General features: G+C 38.8%; 1 protein-coding gene across 1 annotated transcript in view; it reads right to left on the minus strand.

Moving 5' to 3' along the window:
• DEPTOR (DEP domain containing MTOR interacting protein) overlaps nucleotides 1-13605 on the minus strand; it is a 71410-nt gene that overhangs the window by 35347 nt on the left and 22458 nt on the right. The window contains exons 3-5 of the mRNA XM_061447816.1: nucleotides 10778-10956; nucleotides 8742-8865; nucleotides 2921-3099 (exon numbers count right to left, since the gene is read on the minus strand). Coding sequence (XP_061303800.1) covers nucleotides 2921-3099; nucleotides 8742-8865; nucleotides 10778-10956 — 482 coding nt within the window. The remainder of the gene's footprint in view (nucleotides 1-2920; nucleotides 3100-8741; nucleotides 8866-10777; nucleotides 10957-13605) is intronic.

A 13605-nucleotide genomic window follows, 5' to 3' on the forward strand; every position in this document is an offset into this window, starting at 1 on the left:
TGGAAGGAAGCAATTCAGCACTTAAGCACATTTCATCATTTTCATGTACAGCAGGGGAAATATGTATAGTTTTATATGCCCAAAGAGATCATGGAGATTATTTTTAAACTGAAACATTTGATGTTTTTACATCATTTACACAATTCCTCTTAAACCACTGTTTTCCTTTTTAAATTTAGCATCAGTGTTTGTTTCCTGTGTGAAACATGGTTTGTGTCTGACCAATGAAAGTGAAGATAAGTGTGTCAGGAAGCTCCATTTTGAATACAGTACCTCAGCTGCAAAATAAAGCTTCTATGAGTAACTGAAAGTCAGTATCAGCAAAAATAAATTGCACAATTCAGTCGTGGTTGGAAAACTGCTACTGAGATTGTCAACTTGATGCAATTTATTTCTATTACGTTCTGTTGCATTAGGTAAGGTAATAAATACTTCACCAGAACAGCAGAGCAAGCTTTATTTTTTTTTTTCATACTGTGGTTATCAAACAATGCTGCTAGCAAAGATTGCCTTTAGGGCAGGAAAATGTTTTATTCTCCTCTCTTGTTCAGTCAAGAGTCTTTCTGCTGGTTCTGCCAACAAGGATGCCAATTAGTGTCAAGTAACATTTTGGTGCTGCTGATGAGATACAATACAAAGGGATCATAGTGTGGTGAAATGAATTTACTGTACTAAGAGATAGAAAAATACTCTTTTTTTTTAATTGGACCTAGAATTCCATAAGATGGGGTTATAAAAGAGAATACTACTCCTGCCATTTTACAGTTTGTATCCCCAGTTCTTTACTGGGAGTTCTCATTTCAAGCTTCCTTCTTAGAGGAAGCCAACATTACATGAACCTCCAAAATGCACAGATCGTATCCAGTTGCTAAGGAGAACCCCAAACCACCTCTGTGTTAATTGTGCTAGTACTCTCATCAGTATTCCTGACACTATCTAGACAAATTGTTTCAGTGAAATCCAGAGAAGAGGGAAATCTGTTTAGGATGTCCACTTGTAAAGGTAAATCCCAAGGATAGCATTCAGTTTGATTTCACTTCCAGCTTCTCCATCAGTCAGTGCAAATTCCCCACTGAGTTATGTTTCCCCTGATAAAAGCTGGGTGAGGAAGATGATGGTACCTTGCAGTGAGAAGGCCACTTCCTCAGCAATCCACCAATTCCCAGGGCCCCATCTGAGGTCACTTCAAATCTCTTTCTAACAGGGTGTTTTGCATGTGCTCTTGACTACTAGAAGAGGATGGGCAGGGGATAGATCTCCAAAACTGGCAATCCACAAAGGTGAGCAGGGCCAGCATCGCTCAGGAATCCAACCAGAAACTCGGCTTGATGGGAGCAAAACTATTTCCTTGCCAAGGTGCACTGCTGAGCATTTGCCTTAGTCAATGAAACAATGGTTGATCTGTAGTAAAAGCCACATCCTGACTTTCTTAGCTCTGCAAAGATTTCTTAGTTCTGCAAAGATTTCAACTGCAATGTAAATCCAGCTCTGTACCGAATGTCAAGTCCTGACTTTATTTCCTCTGCAAAAACATCAATCACAGCATAAATCTCACTTCTGCCTTTTTTTTAATTTTATTTTTTTTTTAAGGAAAGTTTACCTTGTATATAATACACACAAAATGCTCGGGTAAAAATAGGAATGAAATCATTGCTGCTATAAAGAGGAGGAGTGGCATACCTTCCCTGTCCATCAAGCTCCAAGCAGTTGGCACCCTATAAATCATAGGAAGCACAGGGGTAATTATAGAACTGGAAGCTGATTACTGTAAACATTCAGAAGTAGCTCCTAGTAATTGGAGGCTAAAGATAATGTGAGCATGATTACAACCACACGGAGCTGTGCGGGTCACTTATACCCCCATTATTGTCTATTTAAACTAGTCTTAAAACTAGGTTTTCTCACAAAGCAACAAGCGACCTAGTCAATCTAGCACCTTGTATATTAACAACTTGTTACTAGCATGAATTGTTTGTTCTCTGTCAGAATTAGTGTTGATATGACAACATTCGGATCACCAGGATCTGCTTACTTTTGAGTTGTGTATTAAGCAACATAGCTAACAGCTTCTGCCAGCTACTTCTGTCATCTCCTGGCATCCCTTCATCACTCCCAGGTGCACTGCAACACATTTGTGGTGGAAAAAGCCTGGTCACAGAAGGGCAACTTGCACTGGGAGTAGATGATGACATGTAAAATGGGTTTTAGTGCCAGTAGTGTTCATTTCTTCATCCTCGGGGCAGCACAGAGAGAAAACTCCACTTCCTCTGCCCTTAACAGAGGGCAAAAATTGGTGAAGGTGACTCTGTCAGACACATTGTGCTGGACCATGAAGAAATACTTGATTCCTGCTTCGAAGAAGTTATACCAGCAGGACAAATATAACATCACTTTGGCCTAAAGTTATATGCTCTTTCTTGACGAAACATTCTAGAACAGCTCTGCAACATGATCAAGGGGGAAAGCTGCTTTTCTGGCATCAGACTGTGCTCTGCTCCTTTCGAGTACAAAGACATGAAGAACCTGTCATTTTTGTTCTACTTAGAGAATTTAGCTTATTTATGGTTCTAATCCCTACTTGATCCTTACAAAGCTATTTACCTCAATTATACCTATCACTGATAACAAGTTCTACAAGTTAATTACCACAAGTGTAGGAGTGCTGTTTTCTATCCACATCCTTATGCTGTTGTTGTAACACCCCAAATTCTAGCTTTTTCTGCATTACAGGCAGAATTTTCAGAACAGATCTAGTTTTTGAAAAACCCACTCTTATTAAATAGTTACCTAGACTCCTATCTGAAATGATTTAGAACTTTGCCATATTATGACCAAGAAGACAAGAGCCCCTCAACATGATCTGACCTGAAGAAAGTGCTACAAAAAGTGTAGCTTTTGCTACCTGGCAAAAACTTCTCACCATGCTGTATAATCCCATGCTCCAAAAGTCTGCGGCCAAGCTGCTCTGCTTCAGTCCGCGTCGTGGCCTCTCCTTCCTGGATCAGCCAGTCAATGAACTCCGATGCCACAAAGGTCCGTTCGTACTTGACTCCTTCCTCTTCCCTGGCTTGCAGAAGAGTATTTTCAGAACTCATCAGCCTGTTGGGGGGGGTGGGAATTGGTAGGGAAAATAGTTCATCAGAAAAGCAATTCCAGCTTTTTCTGGCAAATCCCGCTGATATTAAGCAAACATGCATAGACCTTTCACTGACTTACTAAATTTTTCCTCAAGCTATGAATCTAAACTTAGGATGTGAATTATAACTGCTTAGTCAAGAAATTTAAGCTTTATATATCTGTGTGAAGTTAATGCTTTCTTGGGTTTTTCCTAAAAGAAAACAAGGTTTCCCAGTTTCACATTTCCCCTATTCAGTTCTTTAGCTTCTCTAAAAGCTACTGTATAATCAACTTTGAAACAAAATTAGCCTAAAAGCACGAGATTGTGACTAATGTATTCAAAAACTCCTAATTGCTTTTCAGTTAGCAGGACTATGCTCCAAAGTCATTTAGATGGTTTTGAAAATTCTTCCCAAAAGCTCTAGAACAGCTTAAAATTCAAGAAAAAACAGCAGGAAATTAAAGAGAAAGGAAAAAAGGTAGTTCTGTGGCTTGGGTGGTTAATAAATATTTAGCATCCAACATTTAGTGATGCAGCTGCAATCAGTGACCTGAACACATTTTAGTATCTAAGTCTCAGAGTCTCTGTGGCTTATCCAGCTCTGTGTAATATCAGAGTTCAGAGGAGTACTGTGAGGTGTCTAAATCTCCTAGCAAGTGGCATGTACCTAGCTTGAAGATACTAATAAAATTCTTCTCCATTCAAGTAACCTATGCAAATTACAGCATTAAGAAAAAGTATTTTGTAGTATTTTGTTGATGCAAAAGTAAGGTTGACAGAAAGAGAAGACAATTTGGAAGAAGAAATGGGAATTGTTCCCTTGTGATGCAGGATCCCACATTTTGTGTTTTGTTGGGACTTTGAGCACCATGCATCCTTATTTACTAACTTCATTTTTCCTCACAATTATTTTATCTATTATAGGCTAACAATAGGACTAGTTGTAAGACTTTCAGCAGAACAGCTGCAGAATGGCATGGTTATTTTTTCCGTGTAAGACTAATAAGTCCCCTTCTTTCCCCAACTATTTGGAAATTAAGGGCACAACTGAAGTACAGTAAGAATATTCTGGAAGCACTTGATCTTTGCCCTTCTGATTGAAAATTTGAATTTCATGTAAATCCATAGATGGGCTATCTGTTTCTTAAAATGCCAGCATGTCCAAAGTTCATGGGAAGCACCAGAAAAAAACTGCCATAAGAACACAGAGAGACATTTAATATGAAATCATAATGAAGAGGTTTGACAGGATCCAGCCACTGTTACTTCACCTGAAAGACTGATTCCCTTGATTTCAATGAGAGATAACTAGAAGCCTGAACTGACTGGACCTGACCAACAGACAGCCAAGCATCAAACCTGGCAAAGGCTCCTCAGCCACAGCTGTATATCAGTGGCAGAGATAATGAGCTGCTCTCTGGTGCACCACTGCCAGCACCTCTGAGCTGAGTAAGAACTAAAAAAGTCAAAATTAGCTGAAGTCGGGGGTGAGGCCAAAAGCAAGAATATGTGACACAGGAGACAAGGTTTTGACTCCAGAACTCTTGCAAAGACTTGTTTCCTTTTCATATTTTGATTTACAAGCATCTGCATGCAAGGCAACATTTTGTCCCACACTAACCACATCTGATACAGACAGTGCTCCAAGAGACCGTCTTTAAATGTGTCTCATACACCAGCCTTTTTTTCTCCCTGGAAAAAAAATCAAACCCAAAGCTTGTGTCTTTTTGTACCATCTGCTGCATGGTTACCCAGAACTGGTTACCCAGGCTCTGCGGGCACCAAGACAAAAAACCTAAGGATTGTGTTAATTGTTCTTTGATGAGTCTATAATTAGTTGACCAGCTCACTGAAGTCGCAGATAGAAAGGTCCTTGAAAAAGAGATGCTAATGGTTAGGTTTTTGCAGAGACACAAAAGAAATTTGGAAAAATATCAAGTAGAAAAACACTCAACTTGACATTTCACACCCTTTTGCATGTGCCCAGAATAGTACTGCAAAGGAATTGGACTTGTGAACAAACAGACATGACAAATTGACAGTTTAACAAACCCAGAAACAGCAATCCATAGACTTGCATCACTAACTGAAGTAAATCACTGTAACACCATGACTGTCAACAAAGCTGTACCAATTTACATCAGCCAAAAACCTGGCCTTTCATTAGCCAGTACTGGAAAGTGCCTCTATCTCTTCCATTTTCTCCTTGTTTCAAAAAAACACAAGCCTATTCATGTTAAAACATATTATTTGCTAAAACTGGTGTTATCCTGCATTAAGGGAATGTATTTAGCCAAACACTGAAATTCAAACCTTGTTTTATCTAAATAACTGCACCAGAGGATAAATCTGATTTAACCACTGATGAGTTAAAATGAAAGTAATTCAAAGAATGCAGTCTCAAAATTATCTGAATGATTTCCTGATATTAAAACCATAAATCTGCATGCGTTTCACTGTGCAGTCTGATTGAAAAATCTCAGCTGGAGTCAATATCATGAGATGACTTACAGTTCCTAAACCTGATTGCACCAGAAACAACAATCCTGTCTGACCAAAACCTACTGAGAGTTGCAAACGTCATAACAATGGGATGTCTGCAAATCCTTTTTTTTTAGCTATGAACTGTCTGTGCTGGATTTAGTTAAGATTTGCAGGGAGACTTTCACCTAACAGGAAACACGTTTATCGCATTCAATCTGGTCCTATATATATATTGTCCTATAGATTAAGAAAACTGATACCACCCTTGGACCTAATAATAAGCCATTCAACAATTTTCAGACAAGAAATCTGTAGGAAATCCAGTAGGTTTCATCTCTAGTTATATACTTGAACCTCAAAACACACACACAGAGAAAGGATTAACAAAGTTTGCAATGATGTGCATAGAATTTGGACTAATGTATGGTTTTCTGTGCAAATGAAAGGATAATACAAACAAAGACTGATTTCAAATCTTTTAATTGCACAGGTACAGCCACCAAAGTTGTCCAGCATAGATGGAGGAGGTAATGCCACAGGAGAGGATAATCCAGGCTACGAGGAGCTTTGTGGCTACATATAAGGGGGACAAGGAAATGGGGAACAGTCCTACTGTCCCACAGGAGAGCACAAGGAATTTACCCAAACAGCTGCCTGAATGCAGAGAACCTGCCTAACGCATCCATTCCTTTCCCAATGCAACAAGATGCTATTCTTCCTAAAGCATTTTGCTCATTTCACTCGAGGGTACAAATCTGAGTGGATTGACTGATGTTGGATAACATGTCCACAGATTTGGCAAGCATAAACTACATTAACTTTTGGATATAATGGTACTCTAACCCTAATATGGTGGGTGGAGAAGAACAGAAAATATTACTATAATGTCTAACTTAAACTAGCAAAGCCTAGTGAATATCAGCAACATCTACAAAATTAGACACAGATTTTCAAAATATGTTGGATTCAGACAGATTTCTTTTGGCATGGTTGCATTTCTCTTGAAATTAGGCCCTACAGGCATTTTGATAAACAAGTTGAATACACTGGGACATGACTTCATGTCTGTGCATGAATACTTTTCTCCAGTTGTTGCTGTTTAATAACTATTTTAATTGCACTGAATCTTTCTCAACACTATCAGCAAACTGATACAACAGGTATATTACACATACACACATTTCACTGCAGAACTTCTGCAGTAGTCTATCAGTGTTAGAGTTTGAATGTAAAAGGCATCCAATGAAACTGAAGGTGTTGCTAGTAAGTGTGCATGGACAAGGGACCTAATGAAATCTGAGTGTCTGCATGCTCAGTTTGCTACAATAAAATGGAGCCCAGACAGCCAAAGTATGTGTTCTTATCTTCCATGAATATAAAATATTTCCAATGATCCATGGAGAATTTTGACTAGGTTTGACTGTCACAGACTGGTTTCGAAATGCCATTTAATTTTAAGCTATTCGATATTTAGCACTCAAGGCTGGTTTTAAAAGTTTCTGAACTCTTTAGATATGTTGCCTAAGAGCAATCACCTTATGAGGTCGCAGCTATATTTAGATATAGGTGCTGCTTTTGGCATTATCTCCTTTTCCAAGATGGGAGCACTTCATACTGTTATGAATATTTTTCTGCTAGTATAGTGCTGGACAAACTGGATACTAGACATTGGTTTGGGGCTAGTTCTCTATGCAGAGAAATGGGGATGGAAGCAGACACGGGAGAAGACAGTTCTTGACACCATGGCTCCTTTCATGCAGGACTGTTATCAGCAGCACCAACAAAAAGAGGTTTTTCTCACAGAATAGAAAAATGAATATAGAAAAACAATAGGAAAAAAAAAAAGGTTTGATACTGTTGACTGACTGGCTTTTATAGTATGGGCCAGGCTTGCAGGCACTGCATGTTACAGAGCCTAAAGGAGCAAATGCTATGCTTAGTAAGGCACAGAAGGTTTGGAGATTTGATTCCTCTGTCCCAGTGCACCCAATGAAGGATTTTTTTTTCCCGTATTTTCTTGTGTCTTATCCAGTTTTTTATTAGTTTCTTTTTTACTTGAAATAGTCACAGTGACCGAGTCTCAGGGAATTTTATACGATAGGTGCAACAAAAGGAATGGCATTTACAATTATTGGTTTATACTTCAGTTTTATTGCTTTTTCATGAAATTGACCTTCAGAGCCTTCTTACCTTGAAAATAACGTTTATCATCAGCTTTTAAACTTAGGATTTTCCTGAGTGCTTTATTCTAAGAGGGGAACAAAATTACTCCAGCCAGAAAGAACAGCATCTTGCCAGCTGCTGCATGTTTCTGCTCTAACCAAGCAGAAGAGGGGGTGGTATCCAGTCTAGAGAAATACTTCAAGCTTTTTGGTAAATAACACGTCACAACTTTCACATTAGTTTGTAGTATATGCCAGCATGTGTTTTATTCTCTCTGTTTGTAAGTACAGTGCCACAATCTCTACATCCTGAGTGCAAATGTCATTAATTATAGACTGGGAAGTGTGGTTAAGCTGCCTAGTTATTTGACGGACGTAATCCGGTGGGATATTCAGTATCTCATCATAATCATCTGTTTCAAATCTTAATTAGAAGCTCTTGGCTGGTTTGGGGTTGGTTTTTTTTTAGACAACTTTTAATATAACCTTTCGGATGTAAAAGCTTTGCAGACTGGAACATCAAAGATTAATCTCACCTATTATTTCAAATCCTACCTCCTGGTGAAGCTGTAGATATGGAGTCTCAACAGACTTATAGCCATTTGTTCAGTGCATTTCGATGTACTGGTTTAGGTCTTGTGATTGCAGTTTTACATGACAAATCATCTTTTAGTAATTATTTTTACAGAATAGAGTGCAAGGGCTTAAATTCACATTGGGTTCTCACGTAGGATGCATTTACAACCCAGAACGTCAGAAAATACCATTTCATTTTAAACAAAATCCTACAAGTGAACATGGTAGAAAAGCAAAAGACAAATGGGAGAGACAAGAGTTACCAACTAAAGTCACAGGATTACCCAGACCCATTTCTACATAATTTGAAAGCCTCTAACTATTTAAAAATTGGTTAAGAAGTAGCATTTACATCCCGTGGCACTACTATGAACACATGATGGATACTGAATGCAACATACTTTTCATACAGTCTTTGTCCTCTCATGAACACCTTCACCTCATTGTCCAGGGGAAACGTCCCATCGTCTTTTCGGAAGCGATAGAACAGTTTGACATCCTTGAATTCCTTATGCTCATCACAGACTGAAACATACAACAGATTAAAAAAAATCTTCATATAGATGTTAAGGAGTTGAGGATCTATTTACCAGGTATCACTGCGGAACTTCAAAGTAAGCATGTATGGAGCCTAAACCACTGTATTTCTGAGTATGAAACTTTATTCAGTCCTAATAACTGATGACAGGCTGAAGAAAACTTTTAGATATGTGTTCATCAGTTTTCTGAGCATTATTGCAAACATAAAGAGCAAAAAAGCATCCATCCACTGTATACCCAGAAAACCTTTTGACAAAAACAGTCTGTTAACTGTTTAAAAGGCCACCAATGTAGTACACCCAATAATTTCAGGATTGACAAACTTCTTGAAGTTATCTGCATCAGTTGAGCAATGTAGGAAACCCAAGACTTGATGCAGAAAGTTACCCATGACAACTAGCAAATGGTAGGTACAACAGGAGCACACTAAGGAATGATAAATTAAGTTTATAAGACAGTAGCTGGTGATGGGCTTTTGTAAATGCAGAACAGAGCTCCAACAGGGCTATAAATTAATAGGAAAGGTATCCCAACCAAGGTGCTCCTAGCAGAGTTGTCAGCTCACGTACGTGGACTCACCTGCTGCACAACAAGAGCAGGAAGTGGTACCCCTTTCACTGGAAATGGGAGTTGAAAGGATGCTCTGAACATCATGCAGAACCTGACTAACTTCTTTGAGTTTATCCTAGCTAACTATTTTATCAAATTTGAGTGCAATGCATGAACATTTTCAAGAAACACCTGCTCTATGTGTACTATATGCACACACACATATAAAATTTGTATGGAAGTTATGGTGTGCAACTGGATCCTGAAGCAGGAAACGTTTGAAGGTTGTTAAAGCTTTCAACAAGCAGTCAGCAATGAAACATCTATTGCTCAATTAAATTAAGTCACTCAGGCATCCACGCAACTCTTCACTGACATTTTCTCAATAGAGGATTAAGTAGTCAGATCTGAATACCCTATAATTACTTTATTCTTTAACTATCTACCGTGAGTCCCAGTTTCCATAACAACCCAGCATTTTAATTTAATAGCCAAGCAGAAGCTGTAGAAGTGTCATTCATTCAATATGTGCATTTCTTACTTTAATTAAGGTGTTGTTAATGTATTGAGATAGCAGCAGTGTTGCTGCACATACAGTGACCCCTGCATGAAGTCAACATTCGTCTGTTCTCAGGCACTTGGTTTTCCTTAGAAAAGAAACAAATGGTACATTCTGCCTTTTTTAAATAGGTAATACTATACGCTTGAAGTAAAGGCCTTGGATCGTCTTTGTTTGTGTGCTTCCTAGCTTTTTTTGTGCACCAAAAGGCGACTAAATGCTACTACTGAATTGGAATTCTCTTTTTCATCAGGATAAATTGTTATTCAAGAAGCTGAAAGAAACAGATCTCAAAGAGGCAACAAGTTCAGGAGAAAATTAATCAGGGCACAGTCGGACCACTAACTTTCCTGCAGCTGTACCAGCACTAATGTTTGTGCAGCTGGTGTGAGGGACAGGGCCAAAGAACTAATCCGTCTGAGAAAAATGATCTTTTTTTGCCGGCTGATTTTTCAGATGGGTTTTTCATCTGGAAAACTGTGCTCTGGGGAGCAGGGAGGTGAGGGCAGCAGGGAGAGAGGGGACACAATCCAGCTGGGGATCAGCAGCAGCATGGTCTCCAGTAACTTCTTGCCCTGTACTGACATAGGGAACATCACTTCACACCTCTTCAGCCTCTCCTCAGAGCACAAGGGACCTTGCAGAGCAGCACAGTTCAAGAGAGATGCTCCCTTTCCAGCAAGGAAAGGATCCTACATGCCCTGTACTTGGAAGAGCACAAGTAGGATTTCCCTTTGTTTCACAACAAAACATAGCTTAGAACTTTTTAGTGGCTGATATTGCACTTACCATGGTGGATAATGCTGTGATCCAGTAATTTCTGCACCAGTTTAATTGCCGTCTCTCGGTCGGAGGCCTCCTTATGGTCAATCAGCCAGTCGATCAGCTCTTTGGCAACAAAGCAGTTCGGGTATGTCTTGAGGTGGTGTCGCCGATCTTTAATGACTTTTTCTTCATGCAGTCGGAGCCTGGGGGTCAAATCACCTTGTGAGTATCATTTGCAAAAAGCCTCTGTAACTAACAACACTGGGACGAGAGTGGAACAGAGGCACCCAAGCCCTGCTCACTTTGCAGGTGTTGGATGGAAGAGGAAGACACTCGGTCACATGTCACCACTGGCATCTGACCACCAGGCAACCCACAGCAACCATTTATTACAACTTCAAACCCCATACTGGGAAAAACTTGGTTTCTGCCCAGCGGGCAGGACTAAACAATGAAGAACAGCACAACATACTAAGCCTATTAAAATACTTCCTGTACCTCAATTACACTGTCAATAATTTGGAATTAATTTTCCCACATTATTAATACATTCCATACTACTCTTTTATTTTGTGGTACCACTGCTGTAGTTTTATTTTTTTTTAATCTCATTCATTTTTTTAACTGTAGTTTCTTCCTTGGTTGAGTAACTGCATTTTGCCTCCAGCTGCACAAGCACAGCGTTTCTGATTTAAAATTCAGGCACAAAGCTGTTCCAACACAATGTTACAGAGCATAAAAAAGTTGCCTCCTACTCCAAATAAAGGAGAACTGGTTCTCACTTGGGGAGCTGGTGGTAAATGCTACCTATCTGCCGAATCTCCCCATCACCTTGAAAGCAAGTTGGTTGGCTGGTTTTGGGATGCTTGGGTCAGAATGCAGATCCTGATCAGAGTAAAGGATCCCTTGTTAGTAAAGTGTCTGGGCTTTTGAATCTTTATTTTTAGTCTTTTTTTTTTCCAAATAAACAAAATGAGTAACTTTATCAATAAATTAATGGAGAGAATTTTTTAAGTTTTTTAACAGTTTTATGCTTTCTTGTTTTCATTTTAATTAAGAATTTCAATAAGTCTGGTTTTGTAGTGCTATTTCTACACAACAGTTCTGAGGAAAGAACAGAAACTGCAATGCTTGAGCACATACCACAAGCAAAAATGTTGCCATTCATTTCCAAGTGGCCAGGATCCTACCTTGTAAACACTCTCACTGATTTCAAAGATGTTCTGGGTAATGTTGTAATAATCATAGGGAGTACAACTATTTCTATTCCCTAGAGAGGGAGATAGCACAGAAGGGGGTTAACATGAGCCTTGAGAAGCACAAAGGAGTCCAACCAATTTTCCTCTCAATGTGATTCCAGTATGAAACAATTATTTGTCTTTAGAGTCAAAAAAAAAAGGAAAATATTTGGCTGAAATCATTGAAGAAAATATTATTAGGGCATTAAACAAGGTTTATTTAGCTTCTACCTAAAAATATAACAAAGCAATATTTTTGTTTTGCAGCATTTAGCCTAGAACTACACTGGAATAGCCAATCTGTGATATTAATTCAAAACCAGCTTTACAAACATGACAAAAAATGAAGACTTTTGTATTAAAAGTACTGATAAATGAGATTAGTATTCTGGAAAGAAGTGCTGGTAAACATCCCATGTGTTGTGAAATTCTCTGAGCTAAAATACCTTTGCTTAAAGCATATTTTTCCAGATGTGCTCTAATATTTGTTGCCATACTTAGAAAGAAAAGCCTACACAGTTTTAATTATACAGCATGCAATTATCAGAATGTCTGATGGAGCTTTACATTTAGAATATATTCCAGGTTATAATAGTGCTCATCCAGTATCATGTTGCACAATAATCTGCAAGAACAAAACTAGGGAGAGAGCGTGTAGTGCATGTGCAGATGGTTTGACCCAGCTTCCAGTCATCAGTTAAAGTCTAAATGGATGGAGTTCATCTGATACATGAGGGAAACCCCTTTCTGTGAAATTCTTTGTCCAAATGTTGCATAAGAGTGTGCCAGGACTGGTCTGGCATTCCACAAACAAGCCAGGAGCCAAGAGCCCCAGGAATGGGAATTTATGTGTGAAATTCTGACTGAAGGCTTCCCTGCAGTTGGGGGGTTTATAAGTATTTCATGTTCTCTGTCATGTCAAAAGACACTAGTTCCCCTTACAACCCTTTTCCTCACTCTGAGCATTTATATGAGCATCTCTCTGTACCCTTTTGCCTATATTTATAAAACTCATAAAAATTTTATTAATTATCTCTACCCGCTTGCTAAAGTGGCTTCAAATTTGCTAAGAGGTTATGAAATCAAGAAGTCACACAGAGCATGACCATATAAGCCTCAAGAAACCTTAGAAACCAAATTTACCACAATTTCCAAACAAAAGTGGGAACTTCTTCTGCAGTCTACAGCAATCGTATCCACACTGAATTATGTCCAGGCTAATTTCTTTGGAGTAAAGAACAGAAAGGGAACTCAGATTTTCTCCCCAGTGGTATATTCTGTTCTCTTTGTCAGAGCTTCCTCACCCCTACAAACCTGCTAAAAATCAAACTGTCTGGAGGAGAAGTACATCCATAAACTGAAATAGTACATACTGTAAACTACAAGTATAAAAAGCTCAGGTAAAGTTATTGAGCAGGTATTGCAGTATGCAAATCAAAAGGTTAAGCAGGAATTCCAAAAATGTGTGTTCAGAAATATTTATCAGAGGCCAACTCAAATGGGATAAAATTGAAAAAAAATGTAGCAATGAATGCGATTATACACTGGAACCAATGCTTAAGTGAAGTGGTAAATTCTTTATCCCTTGACACTGGGGAAAAGGCTTCTCAACAA

This window comes from Pezoporus flaviventris, unplaced genomic scaffold (assembly GCF_033815535.1).
Source record: "Pezoporus flaviventris isolate CSIRO_AGI_PZ_B2104156 unplaced genomic scaffold, CSIRO_AGI_Pfla_v1 ptg000007l, whole genome shotgun sequence".
Classification (NCBI taxonomy): Eukaryota; Metazoa; Chordata; class Aves; order Psittaciformes; family Psittacidae; genus Pezoporus; species Pezoporus flaviventris.